The 19298-nt window shown below is 43.9% G+C and overlaps 1 protein-coding gene across 1 annotated transcript in view; it reads right to left on the bottom strand.

Annotated features, from left to right (window-relative positions):
• The window catches only part of LOC126532177 (uncharacterized), a 53441-nt gene that overhangs the window by 2074 nt on the left and 32069 nt on the right, over window positions 1–19298 (bottom strand). Inside the window, exons 5-12 of the mRNA XM_072288386.1 lie at window positions 17610–17890; window positions 15360–15452; window positions 12413–12550; window positions 7927–8211; window positions 6263–6533; window positions 4539–4640; window positions 3163–3339; window positions 1618–1680 (exon numbers count right to left, since the gene is read on the bottom strand). Of these exons, the coding sequence (XP_072144487.1) occupies window positions 1619–1680; window positions 3163–3339; window positions 4539–4640; window positions 6263–6533; window positions 7927–8211; window positions 12413–12550; window positions 15360–15452; window positions 17610–17890 (1409 nt within the window). The 3' untranslated portion in view covers window position 1618. The remainder of the gene's footprint in view (window positions 1–1617; window positions 1681–3162; window positions 3340–4538; window positions 4641–6262; window positions 6534–7926; window positions 8212–12412; window positions 12551–15359; window positions 15453–17609; window positions 17891–19298) is intronic.

Below are 19298 nucleotides of genomic sequence, written 5' to 3'. Positions count from 1 at the left end.
TAAAAAAAAGCACACAAAAAAAAAGAGGAGTGACTTAAAACTAAATTATGGGGTCTTCCACGCCAAAACCACTTTCTCATTATGAGGCACGCAGTAGTGGAGGACTCCGGAAATTTCGACCACCTGGGGTTCTTTAACGTGCACCTAAATCTAAGTACACGGGGGTTTTCGCATTTCGCCGCCATCGAAATGCGGCCGCCGCGGCCGGGATTCGATCCCGCGACCTCGTGCTCAGCAGCCTAACACCATAGCCACTGAGTAACCGCGGCGGGTGAGGAGTGGCTCACGTTATAGTTCCACTCTAACTCAGACTATTTTCTCTGAGACAATTCATCCTTAACAGCCCAAGATGTTTCTGATGAAGGTACTCCTACAGAACTTGAATAACGCAGTCCGCATAGAAGAGAACCCGACAGACCGGGGAAAGTTTCGAGATATGTTCGCAATGAAAATGAACCGTAAGGGAATACTTCTCTCGTTGGGCCTTTCCTGATCCATTAATAGCCGTAGAGGTGATAAACAAGGCCGGTGCCTTCTTTTTACAGTACATTGTAATCTGTAAATAGGCACATTTTTCGTTTATCGACGAAATACACGTTAGCATTGTAATGTATAATATTTAATACCGTCTACAGATTAAAAATTGGTGTCCTTCTTTTCTGACGCCATGCGGAATATTCTTTTCACCAATTTAGATTTTTTTGTTGCGACACGACGCGCAGGAAAAATGAAGAAGAATGATTCGGTAGTTCCAAAATGAAACGACAGCCACCAAGTAAATTACCAAGAAACCAACATTTCTTTTGAATGATTGTGTCAAAGAAACATTGCACGTAGACACGTCGCAATCACGCAAACATGCATTCATGTAGGCTTTGAAAGACATATCCTTTGCCGCAAATTAAAAGGCACAAAAAAGGAAGGAACATAGATGACGGAACAGGTCACCTATGTTTCTTCCTTTTGTGTGTGTCCTAATTTGAGGCAAAAAATGTGTCCTTCAGCAAACACCAACTAGACCAACAAAACAGGCTTTGAAAGAACGCGAAGTCATTTGGAAATATGTTCTGTGCACTCAAGACCGTTTATATGAGCCTAGTAAACGTCAGCGACGATAGCCAGACGAAAATACAAAAGCAAGCAAGCCCCTTTCACGTACTTAGATGCAATATTAATTTGTCCACACTTGCCTTTTGCAATTAGCAGCGCAGAATGCCGCGAATTTGTTGGTTTAAACTAGAAACTCAGAATCGAAGTAGGAACTTTCAAAACATTCTTTTGGCCGCTTATCTTTCAACACATTTTCTACTTGCTTAATAAGTTTTTAGTAGGCAGAATAACAATGGTAAAACGCCCGAGCTTACAGCGAGTCCATAGTGCAAATTTATGTTTACCAAGTATTTTATTTGAACACGGACATGACAGATTACTATGTGCCGTATTTCCATTCCCTAGAAAGACGACCGAAGGAGGCATAGTTTCTTGGTGTGATATATCTGAGTGTGTTACGCTGTCAGTTAAGGAACAATGACGTTCTGAACAAATGTTCGTAAGAAATCCCAACCCACTGTCAGGTAGACAGGTACAGGAAAAAGTAAAACACTATAGAATGCTTACCTTAAGACTTCTGAGTGGCTGTGGGAACTTCCTTGTGCTTGATCACCGCTGGAATGGTCTTTTCTGTAAAGTATAGTAAAATAGTTGCAAACATGGACGGACATAAGAGAAAGTGACTTTGGTTGATAGTACCCAATAATATTATCGTTGTTGTGGTAAACCTATAGTTGTGGTAAACTTCTACGAATTACCAACAATCACGCTATATGAAAGTTAGGCGTAATAGAGGGTTCATTAGCTGCTGCATACTTCGGAAGTTCGCAGAGTCGTATGTCGTCTGTGGATTGGGTGCACATAATGCAACAATCGTGCCATGCAGATGTTCACCATGACTGAGAGTTAATTCGCTACTCATGCTCCGGAAGTTCATGGTGTCGTATGTGTGGAAGTAACACACACACATACACAAGCACACACGCACCTAGCCGAATGAAATAATTAGAACACGAACCATAAAGCGTCTTTAGTGACATTTCGGCCGTGGCACGGCCTTCGTCAGAGGACTACTATTATGAAGGTCACGACCTAAAGGTTAGTAAAGGCGCTTTTTCGTACGTGTGCCAATTATTTCCTTCTGCTACACTAAAACAAGAGCCATTTGGATTTTGTCAGTATCGGATGTCAGTATTGTTGATTGGTGCTAATAAATCAGCGCGTTAGTGGCGGGTTGTCCATATTATTTATATAAAGCAACAACTTTTCATGTTCATTCGTGGGTATGGGCAGCCGTGATGGAGTAGTTTCTTTTTTCTGTACACATTTCCACCATCCAAATAAAAAACAGGTAAACTTGAGTACTTGCAAAGATTAGCTGAATATTCCTCGCGGCTACACGTCGGCGCTTGTTTGTGGAAGACTGCAAAATTGGCCAACTTTTGTGTGCCTAACAAATGAAGGAAGCTCTAGCCAGTCACAAAAGTTTACAAAAACATTATAAATGTTCTAAAAGGTACGATCAGCCCATGATAGCTGCAGTAGAATCGAATTTTCACTATTTAAATGTAATAAAAAGTGAACACTTTATCGCTTTCATGGGCTAATTAGAGGAAGGGGGGGGGGGGGGTGCTGAATAACACGACTAAACACTGATAAGGATGGCAGGGTTGCAGTAGTGCAGTCCACATCTATAGCAGCTGGCTTAGCTGTACAAATTGAAACAACAACCAGTACGTTCATGTTTAATAAATTAGACAGCTTCTGGCTTTTTAACAATGAAAGGAAAGGCACGAAGTTTAACCACACGCAAGTTTCCAGGTTGCTACTCTGTAGGAGGGGGTAGGCAAAGGGGGTTTAGATGAACGCAGTAAGAGGTAAAAGAAACTTTACATCAAAGAAAAGAAAGACGTTATCTAGCAGATGAAAAAAAGGCGTAATGAGGACGATCAAATCACTCCGTGATTGACCCTACATACATGCTACGTGGTGTTATAGCTAAACCATAAAATGTGTCATATTACGACACACACTTCTGACACTCTTATCAATTATAGCACATTTTGCAGCATTTATAACCTGTTTTCGTGTGCCTGTCCCAATGCCGCTTACTCTTTTCCTCTCGCAGCCGGATGGCGGCGTTCCTAACCCTGGCGTTGGCGAGCTTGGCCGCCTGATGCTCGGTGGCCTCTGGAAAGAGCCGCTGAGGAAGCTGGTTCGACACCGGACCGCTGTACTGAGAGCTGGGAAACTCGCGAAGCATGTCCACCAGGGCAGCGAGCATGATGTCTGTGGAAAATATTGAAAAGAAACATTTCACGGGTTTCCCTAAATACCACATCTTCTTTTGGCTGCCGAAAAAATTTAATTAGAAGGACAGGACTCTAAGTTGTTTATATTAACGACGACTTTGCAGTTCCATATCTATAGCGTAAGAAAGAACCCCTCCAAAAGAGAGAGAGAGAGAGCGAGAGTAAATGAGAAATGAAAGGTAGAGAGGTTAATCAAGACTGAGCTTGGTTGGCTACCCTACACTGGGGAAAGGGAAAAGGGGACGGAAAGATGAAAAGAAGAAGAGAAAATCTACTGGGGATATCATTCGGTCACTCAGTCCGGATCACAGACGGTGATTCAATCTGGTAGCTTTCAAATATCGCAGCAGTGCTTTTGTTGCTTTTTGTAGCTGCGATATGCGACCCTCTGCACAGCTCTCAATCAGTTAGATAGAAAACCGTTCACCCTGAACAAGATCTTGGGAACCCCTCCGAAATTATGCAAGTACCGATAGGGGCTACACAACCCTATACAAGAAGACGGCAGCACTGTCGTGAAATTGTCAAATATAGTAAAACATAGTAAGAAAGCACGGTAAAGTAAGAATGGACGACTGGTTTGTCTTAAAAGGGGTGCCTGTTGTAATTATTAAAGCTGTAAGACCGTTTTGTTATTCCTAGTATATTGTGAGGACCATCGGTAGGGGACTTGCATTTTGTCATTATCGGGTGTCAGTATAGGTTCCGTGTGTTAATAAAACGGATGTGGTATATTCAGGCTGTCCATATTATACTGCTGCACAAATGCGTTCAGTTCTAAAAAAATAGTTTCATTTTTATTTACTCTGTGTCATACGTTTGTAACAGGATAAATTCAATGTCGTTACCAAAGAATTTCATTACCTGCAAACGCCATTCCTACACTGAGATGTGGTAAGATCTAATGCGATTCGCTGGAAAATAATACTCCCAAACTCATGAACCTATAATAATAATAATAATAATAATAATAATAATAATAATAATAATAATAATAATAATAATAATAATAATAATAATAATAATAATAATAATAATAATATAACTAATGAAATGCTCCTTACTGTAACAATCTATTTTAACTTCATAGCGCTAGCCCAAGAAGGAGTAACCTTCAAAAAGCTTCTAGAACAAATAACACGGAGAAAAATGCATCGAAGGTACAGTCTCACTCACCGAGAACTTTCTTCTCAACTTCACCAGAGAGCTTGTTTTGGGACACCTCAGTTTCCACAAAGTTTGCAAACCTCGCCAAAGCTTCTTCGGCGCTCTGATCCCCTGCAAAGAAGAAAAATTGGATCAGTGCACTTTGCAAAACTACCGGCTCTGAACTCAATTTGTGCTTCACCAGCAAGATCTCGCAGCTAAAAACACCATTTTCTCAAGAACAACTTTTTCGCGATGAACACAGTGCCGTTTTGCCCGCTAGCTACCACATTACCTGTCACGGCCTCCGAAATACATGCACAGACGTCACCAGTCTCAGAGGTTGTGTGGGCGCCAAACCCTTCGCAAGTTTCCGAGTGTCAAGGCTGCGTGACAGTATACTGTTTAACGCACCCTCTGTTTTCACAGTACATCGCTGAGGGGGATGAATTCGAGAACAAAATTGAGCAGATACAACGCACATGTTACAATTTATGTCAATATGTTCAATAAAGTTAGATTATTTACCCTCTACGCGTCACTTTTCCCGTATTTCTCGTGGCGAAATAAAAGATTGATTGATTGATTGATTGATTGATTGATTGATTGATTGATTGATTGATTGATTGATTGATTGATTGATTGATTGATTGATTGATTGATTGATATACGACCTGGAAAGGTGGCAAGACGCGGAGACCCCTATCACGGACCCGCCGTGGTCGCTTAGTGTCTATGGTGTTGGGCTGCTCAGCACAAGGTCACGGGTTCAAATCCCGGACACGGTGGCCGCATTTCGATGGGGGTAAAATGCGAAAACGCCCATGTGGGTCAGTTTAGGTGCACGTTAAAAAAACCCCAGGTGGTCCGAAATTTCCGGAGACCCCCCCCCCTACTGCGTGCCCCATAATCAGAACGCGGTTTTGGCACGTAAAACCCCATAATGTAACCTTTATTTAACCCCATCACGTGATTCACGTGCCCCACGCGACCACAGATAACTGCCTCTGGGATCAGCCCACTTTACGCTGCGCAAAAGCGACCGATCAGACGTGCCAAATTGCGGGAGAGAAGGCACAAAAAAAAAAACCTCGCCCTTTTAATGAATTATGCTCTTGATGGCATGTATTTGTTGCAGAAGAGTTATTTAGGTACCGTTTGCTGTTTCATTGTATAATTCAATAGAGAACCGAGCCGGCCATCGTCACCATCGTAGGGGTAGACCGTACAAGTGATTATACTGTATAAGCAGATTCGTTGTATGGCTGCTGCGTTGTGTATGAGCTATTCGGCGAGACAGCAACAGCAGCCACGGTTAGTAAAGTACTGGAGCTTTTGCAACATGTAGGAAGATAAAGCTGTGAGAGAGCGTCGCGTAACACAATTCATGCCAAAACTTATCGGCCCAACATGTGAACGCCACACCAGAGCTCGCAGCAGATTTTAGTGTTCTCGCTCTGCAAGCTGAGCGGCAGTACCGCAGCCGAACACGTGCATATCGTTAAAAACTACCGGCCGCCAGACGTAGTCGGCCAACACGCTAGAGGTCAGGTAGTCGGCCGATGCTGCTATAGAAAAAGCGAGGAGAATGGCGACACGGACAGTTCGCTTGCCAAGGCTGGCTTCGTTGACGTAATGTTCTCTCCTAATTTATTTCCTTCCTCTACGATGTGAAAAGAAAGCCTCGTTTAAAAACTGCCACAAGAATAAAAAAAGCTCAGCGTGCTTCAAGCACCACGTCGTCGAAGCCTCACCCTTGACGATGCTGTGGGCAAACATGTCCTTGGCGAGCCAGTAGATGATTTCCTCGAGCGTGTACTCGTCATACAGCGATGAGCCTCGCAGCTTCTTCAGCGCACCCAGCACATCTTCCTCGGCCTGCTGCTGCGCCGACCGGACTCGCTGCTCTTCTGCCAGTCGCTCGAGCTCGAGCACGCTCAGCTTGTTGGGCGCCAGACCACCAGGCAGCATCATCCTCTCACCGCCGCGCTTCCGAGCTTCTGTTCCGCTTGACGACGCCGAGGCCTGGGCGTCGTGACCGAAAGGTCAACCTCAGAGTGTAGAAACATTGCGCAGATGGTAATTGCATGCCGACAATGAAATGAAGTAATTCGAACAGTGTAATTAACTTGAACATGGCGATTTTCATTTTCCGACTTTTTATAATTACACTGAACGCTAAGAGTTCAAAAAATATTTCCTCTCCCCGTCCCCATCCCCGCCGTCTGTCCAACCATTGCCATTCGCTCACATGACTGGCTGAATTATTACATTAAGGGGCTTAACCCGATTCTGAATGTCAATTTAGAGTTAAGCACTACTACGCGATACGCCTTCTTAAACGTTATATTTCTTTTTAGGGCGCAGCTTTTAGGCGCCCGTTCGCGCGTTTCGCGTCGCCGTCCGCCTCGCCGTCATGCCTCGTCGTAACCAATGTAACCATCTGCGCACGCTCCTGCTGCCAGTTCTCGCGCGTGACACGAGTCTGGCTCTACCCTTGTCCTCCAAAGCCCAATCACGTGTACTCGCCTATCCTCTCGTCTCCTTCCTCCGCGCAGCGCCGTTCTGGTGACTCTCGCCGCTACCGTCCACTCCACCTTCGCTGTCTCTTCTCCCACTGTCGCGGCACTGCCGCGGTGCCGCCGACGGGCGCTCCTTGCCGCTTCGCGAGTGATCCACAGCTCTCCGCTCCTCCGTCTCCGCCTCGTGTGGCTGTACGGCTCTAAGCCACGTCTCTAGCTCCCCCGTTCGCGGGGCGCGTTCCTCAGTGGCATTTATCGCCTCTGGTAGCGCTTGCACCTGGCTGTCCTTTTCCCACCTCCACTCTTGCCTTTTAGCTGGCGCAGTGCCGTTGCGGTGACTCGAAAGACAGTTATAGCTTTTCGACCCACCTACTTCCAACCCCAACCTTGTGCGGCCACATTGAGTCCTGTCTGTGAGTGAATGAGTGTGTGACCTCTACTTAATACTCCTGTTCTCCACCCGTTTCCTCATCCTACCTCAGAAGAAATATTAAATAATAATTTCTAATCTCCCCGCCCCCCCTTTCGCTGCAGTGACCCACTATAAGACGGTGCGATTGCGCGTCACCGGAGCGATGGCGCGTTGCCGGAACGCTGGCTCGATAGCGGCGGGTCGCGGTGTGCGCTGCCCAACCTGAAACGCAGAACCGCCTCCGTTCGGCACTGCGTGTTCTGCATGCGGTCGCTTTTTGTTGAAACAAGGCAGCAGCTGTGCTCAAAGATCGCATTACCAGGAAGCGTAATCGTCGGCCTTCTTTCTCCCTTTATTTCATAGGCAGGCCATCCTCGTCAGTATTTGCGGACACGAGCAATCCATACACATTCCGCAATGCAGAACTATGCACCGTCTACACGCAATTCATACACGGTCAATATCTGCGGGAAAAGGCACACACCTGGTGCTGTGACGCCTTGTTCTTGTCTTCTCCGGTGGTCTTCGCGGGTGTTGAGAGGCTCGAAGAACCGGCTGCCTTGCTGCTTCCTCCGGCCTTTGACGACCCTTGAGGCGTCACTTCCTTAGAGGCTGCGGGCTTGGCGGCGGGAGACTTCGGTTTTTCTGCCGCCGCCGCCTTGTCATTAGGAGCTTGGGCAGCCTTCTGCGATGATTTGGAGGCAACTTGGACTTTGGGCGAGTGCTCCATTTCCCGTGTGCCAAGAGCCTCAGCCGGACGACGCTGCGCCTGAAAGAAGAAAAGCCGTAAAGTGCGGAGCCGCAGACGTGCGCGAACGCGACTGTTTTATATCATTACCAGTAAAAAAAAAAAAGAGGGAGACAATATAAAAGAAAGGCAGGGAGGTTAGCCAAGGCCGTCCTCGTTGGCTACCCCACACTTGGAGCAAGAGAAATACAAGAGGGAAAAAATAATACTAATAAAGAGACAGTCAGCGCGCACACACTAGCACACCCGCACACGAACTGCACTGCCTTGTTTGCAAAAACACTTTCAGTATAAATAAAGAAAGGTTGACCAGGTCAAAATATTCGGTTTGCTATGCTGCACTCGGGGACTGGAAAAAGAGGATAAAAGATAAAGAAAGAGAAATAGAGAATACAAAGGCAATCAGGGAGACCTGAAGACATCAAAGCATGCTGAAGTGTGTAGTCTTCTTTTTTAATTGAGATAAAAATAATCAGGCAAGTTCTCGCCGTTTACTGGCTTCAGCAACTCCGTTTCACCTACTGCTAGTCTGTGGTCGTTTGCCCAGGCAGTTGTCCGCAGTGTAACCCCGATAACCTTGATGAAGCCAATTAACAAAACAAATAACAAATTAGTGATAAGCGTTCTCCTGATAAATCCCGTCAAACTGTATCCATTCTGTAGCAAACGCACAAAAATACGAGTTTTACTGGGTTTCTTTCTTTTTTTTACGCCCGTTGTTAATAAGCCCGTTCTCAAATACGAGGACGGCCGATGGGCTTTAATTTTCATTCATTTATTTATTTTATTCTTACCATACACGATATTTCATTACTACCAAGGCACTGGAGATAAAGGAAAGGAAATATGCATGACATGTCTTCTAGTGTTATGGTAACACAGAGCACTGTAAGAAATACAAGAAAATGCATATATACCGATAACATCACACATCGGCAAAGGTACACGCAGTACTTTGCATAAAATAAGCAATCAAACAACACAATTTTCCGCTGCAGAGAATAAACTATTCAGCGTACAAAACGGAGTGATCGGTGGTCGCTATTATTTTTATTGTTGACACCGCACTGTTTATACTCCTTATTGAAGCACTTAGTCTCTGGGTGGGCGTTTAAGAGATGGGCACTCTAAGTAACCATGTTGACACCATTTACGCCTTAAGAGAAGCTTGACGTTCCTCTCTCGTGGCGAGTACTCTTAAGGCTATCGTACTGTGTGCTGAAGGTGTCTAGATAACGTCGTGTACGAAACCTATGCGCCAAAATGTGAACTCGAAACGCAATTTGAAAGAAATACGTGAAAGACTTTCGGGGCACCCGTTAGTCCTAGACTATGTTTCGACAACCCTAAAGGACAGTGTTTTGCTATGGGTCGCACACAGAAAACATGTAAATACAACACGGCAGTCTAACTCCTGGTTGGGTCAATGCATCAGCATTGACTCTACCGAGTCTCAGGTTCTTGCTCATTCGTTCCGCAACAGACACAAGAAGGTGCGACGGGTAACCAGCCCCAATAAGGCCTGTCCACGAAAACTTTGTTCCATAGCGTGGATGCACAATTTTTTAAGCGCATTTGCTAGACATAGGTTTGCAATGGCTCTCTTCACCAGTTTTGAATTCGCTGATTGGAATGGCAGTGGCGCCTTGTCGCCTCTGGGTGCATAGGCCCAGCAGACCTTGCTCCTAGAGACTTCAAGCCTCAGATCAAGCAATCTCAAAGACCCTTGCGTAGGGACCTCGTGGGCAACAGCAAGCGGCCTAAGCACATGAATACAGCACGTTACTGCCTTCAAAACTGCGTCATCTGAATTCGTGCCACGGCCATCAGAGAAAGTAATCATCACCATAACGAAACACGTTTCAGACACTTGTTCTGATTAGGAAATTCTAAAGTAATCTATCTTTCTGGGCAAGATATAAATCACTAACTGCTGGCGCCAATACAGGACCCTCTACACACGCCGCGTTCCTGCAGGTACATATTCCCCTCCCACGTAACATGAGTGGAATTCAAATATACAGAAAGAAGTTCCAGGAACCCACCAGTCGAAACCCTGCAGGAATTTTGAAAAGCAACAGCACCGTTTGCATCTATACATTTTTCTACGCACTCCAGAATCTCATCTTCGGGGATCGAATTGTATTGATTGTATTTGCACGTACAATCATTATCTTGAGTGCGAAAAGGCGCGTGTTTCACGTGAAGTGCAATGACGCGTCTGTGACACGTGTGGGCAAAGGTATAAGAAGCCGTGTTTCTTTCAAATAAACGTTGTTGAAGATCAGCTCTTGGTCTTCTCGTCTCATGTCCCGTCTACGTTCTGCGCTGTTAACACCAGGATGGAAAACCAACAAGCCCAAACTGCTATTTTAGGATATACCCGTGCGCCTGGTTTATAAACAAGTGGCAACAGCAAGACAAATGAAGTAGAGTCAGTTGCATTGAATACGAATGCCCTGCTACACCGTTAACAGCGCAAAGAGCAGCTGTCACACGCAGCTTCCTGCTCGCCAAGAAATACTGTTCATACTTCTACAACGGCCACTTGATACCTATATTTCGAGTTGCTTGTACAGAGCAGCTAATTAGCAAGTAAAAAGCAGATAAATAATTGCCAGTCACTTCTGATGTGATGGCCCTGGCGTTAGTCTAGTAACAATGCAGGAACTGAAATGTCCCTGACGAAACTTACCATTCATTGCACTGTCTGCACAAACCAAGTTGGTATTCCAGCTTACTTTGAGCTTGGAGAATTACCGGCACATAAAGAAGTGATAAACACTCCATCGATGTTCCCATCTATGGTCCCTATTAAAAAAGTTAATTAGGTTGCTCATGAAAGCAATCAAAAAGTAAGAGACGGAATGTACAACAAATTCGTCTGCTTATACGTAATCTCCTTCCCTGACCCTGACCCTGATCCTATATTACCCTGACCTATCACAGAGCTGTTTTCTTTAGCCTGGTTGGTTGCTTAATGCGCTAAGCTACTCTTTCCTGGGTAATAGAACTTACGCAGCTTTTTATGATGTGAACCTCCGTAAGACCAACCCAGGATAGACGCACGCGCATGAGCATATTTGAGTAAGGATAATTTTGAAACGTATTGAATTCAATAGCTTAATAAACCAAACGCACTAAAACAACATCAAAAGTAACATATCGTTTTGCAACAAAAAACCTAATGGGTAAAAAACACTAGAATGAAACCCCTAAAAATGTTTGACGTAATAGTTCTGCGGAAACCTGCAAAGTGGAGTATTAACCTAGAATCGTAATTGGTTGGGCGCACGCATAAAGAAAATAAATAGTAAGTTTGATCAGATCAACAACGATTGAGTAAGGCCGAAGAAAAAAAATAGATAGATAGATAGATAGATAGATAGATAGATAGATAGATAGATAGATAGATAGATAGATAGATAGATAGATAGATAGATAGATAGATAGATAGATAGATAGATAGATAGATAGATAGATAGATAGATAGATAGATAGATAGATAGATAGATAGATAGATAGATAGATAGATAGATAGATAGATAGATAGATAGATAGATAGATAGATAGATAGATAGATAGATAGATAGATAGATAGATAGATAGATAGATAGATAGATAGATAGATAGATAGATAGATAGATAGATAGATAGATAGATAGATAGATAGATAGATAGATAGATAGATAGATAGATAGATAGATAGATAGATAGATAGATAGATAGATAGATAGATAGATAGATAGATAGATAGATAGATAGATAGATAGATAGATAGATAGATAGATAGATAGATAGATAGATAGATAGATAGATAGGTAGGTAGGTAGATAGATAGATAGATAGATAGATAGATAGATAGATAGATAGATAGATAGATAGATAGATAGATAGATAGATAGATAGATAGATAGATAGATAGATAGATAGATAGATAGATAGATAGATAGATAGATATGAATAGGAATAGGACACATGGAGGCTATTTGTTGAATAAAGGAATGGAGAGCAGCCTATGCCCTCTTAACCTAATCTCGGTCATTACCAAATGAAAAAAAAAAAACTTCAGAAGTTATGCTGGATGCTACATATCGAAAAAGATTATTCGATGCGGCCCAATGGAGGACAGTTGGAGAGTCCGTGAAGCGGCAGTGGGTACGTCGTGGCAACTCAGGAGTAATAAGTTAATAAAGCTTTATGTCCTCGAGGCTCGCTATACCTTGAATTCGTCCTTCTTCTTCATGTTTATTGCCTCACGCAGCTCCTGGATCTTACGCAGCTTCTCCTGCTGAGCGCGAATGTAGTTCATTTCGGCCTTGACATCTTGCAGGTACACGATGGCCTCCTCTCGCGTCATCTGCGCAAGAGAAGGGAGATGGGACATCGTGAGCTATGCCAACGGTTGCGGAAGAAGAAAATATGTTTGGTTATGCCTTGAAGTGGTACAGGCATTTCAATGCTTGAATGAATGAATGAATAAGCGCGTCGGCAACCTTTACGACGTTAGAAAAATAGTCGGACGGCAGGGATTTTAGTTTACTAGCACTACCGAAGCTCCGCACACGAAGCTTCAAAGTGCTAAAGTGCTCCTGGATAGATACAGCCTCCATGTGAAATATTTCCGGCAGCCAGAGCTTTTTTCCGTGAAAAACGTGTTTACGAAATAAGCGCACATACAACTCTTTTTTTTTTATTCCCTTTATGCATACAACAAACAAAGGATAACACCGCGCAATAAATGGCTCGAGGAGGCTTTCGAATGGAAACACCTTATTTTAGGAAAGGACGTCGGCAATGCTGCCTGCGCGTGATTTGCAAACTTTATATTTGAGGGCGCAGTTCGCTCAACAAAGTCGACAAATCGACGCCGCGTTTTGAAATTTGCCGCTGACTAGGCGAGGCGCTCTCTCTCTCACGCTGCTGAACTTACATCATTGACAGTTATTGAAGGTAACAGCGCCGCTCTCTTTATGTCCCACGAGTATTCCGTACTGTAAGTTTGTACCTGTATGTGCGGGCACTCTTGTTTCTTAATCACTTACCACACACCACTTTGTCAAGTGAACTGTTCGTCCTAACAAATGTTCTTTCCTACACTTGCACAGCTATGGATTTGGATAAATGATTGTTTCTCATCTCTCGTTCCTGTCTTTGCACTTTCAATATCAACAAGATTGGATGGAATGTTCTGTTCGGGCCACATCTGTGTGAGCGTGTACTTTTTTTCTATATCGACCTTTTTGCATCCACACGCTTTAGTATTCTACTTTCTATCACAGGCAACTTACCATATATCTAATTTTGCAGTTTTACAGCGTTCAATTTAAGATTGAAGTCTGAGATTTTACGTGCCAAAACCAAGATGTGATTATGAGGCACGCCGTAGTGGGAGATTGGGAATTAATTCTGACGAGCTGGGATTCTTTAACGTGCACCAGATGCATGGTGCACGGGCGTTTTCGCATTTCGCCCTCATCGGAATGCGGCCGCCGTGGCCGGTGTATGACCTCGCGACCTCGGGTTTGACAGTGCAATGCCAAAGCCAGGCAACCACAGCGGGTGTTTGACAGCGTCCACTAAAGCAGGGACTTTGCAAGGGCGCCAAATCCGTCATAGGGACTGCGTGTCCCTTGTTTTAGCGGAAAGAAGTGGTGCCGTTTCCGCAAACGATCGCTTATGTAAATGCTGTAGGTCCTGCAAAAGGACGCTTTAGCTCGCGCAAACTCTAGCACGTACAAGAGAGGAAGAAAAAACAAAAGTTGAAAAACGAGCTTGAGTGACTGCACAAAATCGACCGTAATATTTTGAGCACCACCTCCGTACTGATAAAAAAATATTTTACTGTTCTTCCAAGGCCACTTACGGGCCATAAGTGGTTGTTCAGAGTGCTAAATTTGTAGCGTAGTTGCTACATTTTTGTGCACTTAAGTTTTAAAGTGTTAAGTGTCGTAAGTGTTAACACAACACGTGCATTATAATTTCTACAGTGCAAATGCCGAAGACTAGAAGACACAAAAAGAAAACGGGGAAGAAAACGATAGTACGAAGCTGTGTGTCTCCTCTACACTCTCCGTCCTATGCGCTTGAACGTGCTTTTAAGCTACAGCAGTATTTTGAGTAGTCTATAAACTAAACTAGCATAAGCGAGCTTAGAAATGCATGCAAACTTTAGCGATGTCTTTAACGTTATCTACATTCAACTTTTTACGAGTAGCACTTACAATACTGTTTTGTTGTATATTCCTGAAACTCACAATTTGTTCATTTTCTATTGCATTGTTTTTTATGTCCTATTGAACAATATCTTCAATGTAGGTGATGTTTCGCCAGATGGTACTTTACTGTACCAGTAAGAAACGATAGAAACATACTCGGGTGGTCACGTTACCAGCTATACATGTGTGTCGCGGAAGCATGAAATGAGACAGAGCGAATATATTTACTAAAACTGGAGAGGTTCGCCTTTCAGGACGCCTAACATTCTACTGCCGATTAGAACGATGACAAAAATATTGTCACAGAAATCTTCGAAGATGACTGTCAGAGACAGCGATATCTTTCTGGAGCAGTGCTGCATATCTCCACGTCATCAATTAATTCCGAACTCTTACACACGAAGTGGAAATCTCGCTGCCAACAACCATGCCAAATGATACAATGACACAGCATAATCACCTTGCAATAGCAGCACACTTGTGTTACAATGTGTTACCTTGTGTCACCCCTTGTGACACCTTGGAGCATCCATTCTGGGGTAGTGGCCAAGAACGCGCGCATACCAATATCTCATATGCAGTGGCGAAGTTGTCTGCTTGATCACGTGCCCAACAGCACGTACTCAGTGACCCAAGTTGTCTACTAGGCAAGACAGCAGTGAGGACTTACCTAGTGACCTAAGATGAATCTCCTCCCGGCTTTCATTGTGCTAGACTGGCAGAAGTCCATCCAAAGTGGGTGAAAGCTATCGCTTTAAAATTATGAGAAATGGACGCGCCACTGATAGAAAAAAAAAAAAACTCAGGGACATGCATAACTCGTTAAAGTATTTGTTTGAGACCAGTGTTGTGCAGGACAGAAAATGTGCCTTCGTATCGCACTGTACACTTAACCAGTACCACACATGTGAGGCTCACTCCTGCTTCTTTACTTGACATTCAGCCTCTTACCATTCCTTGCCTGAGCAGCTCTTCCACAGCAATGGCAACTCCTTCTTCGTCTCCTGTCCTCAGGATGTATTCAGCGAGGTCTGTAGGGGTGTACTGCATGAGAGATGCAAGACAAAGACAACGTGTATTTATTTTCTTTGGAACTATGAAAGCTGAGAGGTGTGTCCTTTGGCTCGCTTATATTAGGGCCTTAGGTTACAATTGATGTGTACTACACGGAAATCGCAAATGGCCACAGCTACGCATTAACAAGTGATCACAACATATGATAGCTATATATATGCCCGACCTAATTAAAAGTCTTAATTTACCTATTGGTGGCAATGATGGTAGCATCACCTTAATACACCTGCTTTTACACGACTAGTACTACACAGCTTTCCACAAGAATTTGAACAGTGAACGTGATGCATTGTCCCAAGTAAAATACAACAACGCAAAACAGTGTCTTTCAGCCATACCGTAAGGCATTATTATTACTGTATTGCCATGACAGTGCACGCGCAGATGCCATTAGTACCAATCAAGACACATTGTGACGCTGTGATCAACCGAAAAGAACAGGACGCTTACAGCAATGATCGACTGTGGTTTGCATCAGATGGCATGTAGATATCGATAGTGACCTTAATCTTTATAACGGTATTTCTGGATTACTTTTTTTCGCTGGACATCATTCGTATACCTTCAACCCATTATCTTTTATCACGTCGTCGCAGTCTGCTTCGACCAGCCCAGATATATCCGTATACGCTATCAGCATCACGGTGACACATCGGCGATGAGACGTTCACCTTGAGAGGAAGCTTTAGCTTGGAGAAAGGAGAAATCGTTTTTCTCGCCAAACATTGCACCAAATTTGATGAGGTTTGTTGCATTTCAAAGAAAAAGTTAAAATCTAGTGACTGTTTGCAAATTTTTTATTTAGACCACCGATTCTTAAATAAAAATTGTAAACCGCAAGGTTTAAAAAAAGGAAATTATCAAGTTGACAACTCTGTAACGCTTTGATGACGACCACGCGCATCCTTTCGGTTGCCGAACAAAAAAAATTTACAGGCGAATCATAGTGGCGTTTCATGTCAGAAGCATGAGTGAAGCATGTGTAAATCAGCCCACCATCACACTGTCAGATAAATAATTTGCCTTCTTGCACAACACGTATCGCGACTCCCGTTTAAGTTGATTAACGATTTTGTAGCTTCGGTCCAGTCGAAGGTAGATAGCGTTTCTCTTATGTTTATTGTTTCTTTGTGGTTATCAGTTCCACCAGCAGGGTAGTCATGTCACGGTAAAGTATTTAAGTGTTAATTCTTTTCCTGAAACAAGCTAGTTCAGAGTTGCGCTTGTGTCGCCTGTTCCTTATTTGTCCCCGTTTAGTTGTGCAGTTAATATGGACCAATACCAACTCGCCCAGTTGTCAGTACTTCCGCTACAGCTCTGTAACTCAGCAAAGAAAAGCGATATCGCAAATCTGCAAATTACATCTAATAGCAGATCTAAAGCGGACAACATTGATGTATTATATATGACTCTCAAATAGACCACCAATATGTCACTAGGAATTTTGCTGTACTATTGTAAACAATGTAACACATTCACGTAAGATATAAATTGATATATCAAATTCGTCCGGTTTGGATTCTCTAACGGATGCAGTTAAAGCACTACAACATCTGTTCTTGGTACAGAGCCATGAATTTGTGAACTTTGTGCTTCCATTTTCTTTTTAACCTTACCAACTTTCGTAAATTCCTTTTAAAATATTCGAGCCCTAAATCGAAATTCCGCTTCAACCAATGACAAAAATCTCATTTTATGTTTCAAGTGCCAAAAAATTTCATTAACATCGGCCCAGTGGTTATCTCAGAAAAGCGTTTCTGCATTTTACATCTATTTGAATAGGCGGCATCGGAAATGGGCCCGAGCTAAAGCTTCCTGTTGAAACTATCTAATACATGAGCTACATAGAACGCATTTTCATCTTATTTGCAGCCTCACGTTCCTTGGCGGCTGCGCTTCTGTTTTATATCCACGCTATTGCTATGGCAGAGAATGCTTATTGTTAACTACCTGCCTCTCCAGTAACCACGTCGATTACATTTCTTCCTAATGAACATCACAATTGAACGCGTCGACGCCTGCGGCGCCGTGGTGAAAACACGCCGTATATGAGTTCCATCTGGTTGCAGAGCAACGAGCCAAAGAATGAGTAGTGAACATTTCCACCGCCAGGGGGGTCATACGCACGTCGGTACGGTCGGATTCCTCAGCGTTCCAGGAGTAAGGGACATAGTTCTTTTTCTCGGCGAGGCCAGGACCAGGGAGAAGCTGCTGCTGCTGCTGCAGCTGCCGTTGCAGGTTGTTGTTGTTGTTATTGGAGTCCTCGACCTTGGTTTCGTGGATGCCTAGCGCCGGCACGTCGAGTTGCGTGCGCGATACGCTGTGAGGCCGTTCACCGGGGCCGCGCTGTTCCAACTGCGACGCCTCCTTGACGCTCGCGAGCGTCGCTCCGGTCTGGGCGTCTTTCACTGCAAGCCAATGCGATGGAAGAGACAATTAAGCAATGTGCGTAGTTTTATTATCGCTGCCGATTTCAATTTGACAAAGACACTTCCCGTAGAATATATAACTGGATATTGGCTTCGCTAACAGCAAGGGTAACATAAGGTGCATTAGGAACTCATTGCCTTCAGGTAGAGTAATGCAGCTGTCGAGCGAGTTCATCAAACGCTACGCGGTTAATGGTGTCTGCTCATAGTGAGGAGAAGGTGGGGACAGCTCCACTGGGTGTGTTGGAAATTATGCGCTCAAACAGGATAATCTTGCCCGACTGCTTATTATGTGCGCGGTGGTGCAGGCAGAATTATTATCTTTTTTTGGGTGTTGGGAGGACGTGGGGGTGGCGTGCGCGCGCTTGGCTGGACACAAGAGGAGGGTGAAGGCGAAAAATAAAGGCTAGGCAAGCCGCATACCAACACAGAAATTTAGGGGCAAGACACGTGCCCGTTGCGTCCCTCCAACTTCCCTCCCCCCCCCCCTTCCCCCCTCCACACATACTTTGCTACGCTGCATCTGCGGATCTCTGGGAGTGCTCAACTTAACGAATTTGCCACGTACTGTGCTCAGTATGATGCACCTTCTTAAGTTCATTAAGGCTCACGACATATCACGACAAGAATGTACAATGGTGTACACGTTACACCTTGCATTGGGCAAAAACATTTATTTAATGATCACCAGATTACTATTTCTTAGACCAATCCAGGACATAGATGTTTAAACAAGACATTGATTATTCCCTGAATGAAACATTGCAATATGGTCTGTGGAAAAGGTGCCCAAAGCCTTTCGAAGCCACTTAATCAGCTTTTGTTGGAGCTCCACAATTCCGGCCACATTAAAGTAAACGGTGAACGCAAAATGTCAGACTCTCTCTTGGAAAGTCATTCAAACTGATTTTAGTGCGACAAACGCTGAAAAGCAAGTCGCAGTTGTTTTGTTTGTCACCGTACACCCGCCACACCATATATTCAAGAAGATCGCATTGCTGCTACATCACGTGATATGAAATGCCTGTTATGTGGACGATGTTTCCATAAAGTGTTTCTTGGCCACACGATTGACGCGACGTATTTCAAATAATTTCTATCTTGAATGGAAAGTAAGATAAGAAGACACAATAAAATGATGACGGCTGCTCCTTTTCGTGTAGCAGTAACTAATCAACAAGATAGCGCAACAGAGAACTGCACAAGTTAAGAAGTTAAGCACTAGGGGACGACACGCGCTATCAGTCACGCATTAAATGACATTTGCCCACAGCCGAAAAGTAGACTGCGTAGCCTATTTGCACCGCAAAGAGTAACGGGACTTCAGCCGTGTCTACACCACACGAAGTCTGGTCTTTGAATATGCAATGCAGCGACTACATGGGAC

This window comes from Dermacentor andersoni, chromosome 5 (assembly GCF_023375885.2).
Source record: "Dermacentor andersoni chromosome 5, qqDerAnde1_hic_scaffold, whole genome shotgun sequence".
Classification (NCBI taxonomy): domain Eukaryota; kingdom Metazoa; phylum Arthropoda; class Arachnida; order Ixodida; family Ixodidae; genus Dermacentor; species Dermacentor andersoni.
Note: the sequence above shows the minus strand (reverse complement) of the source record. Positions and strands in the feature narration are given on the sequence as shown.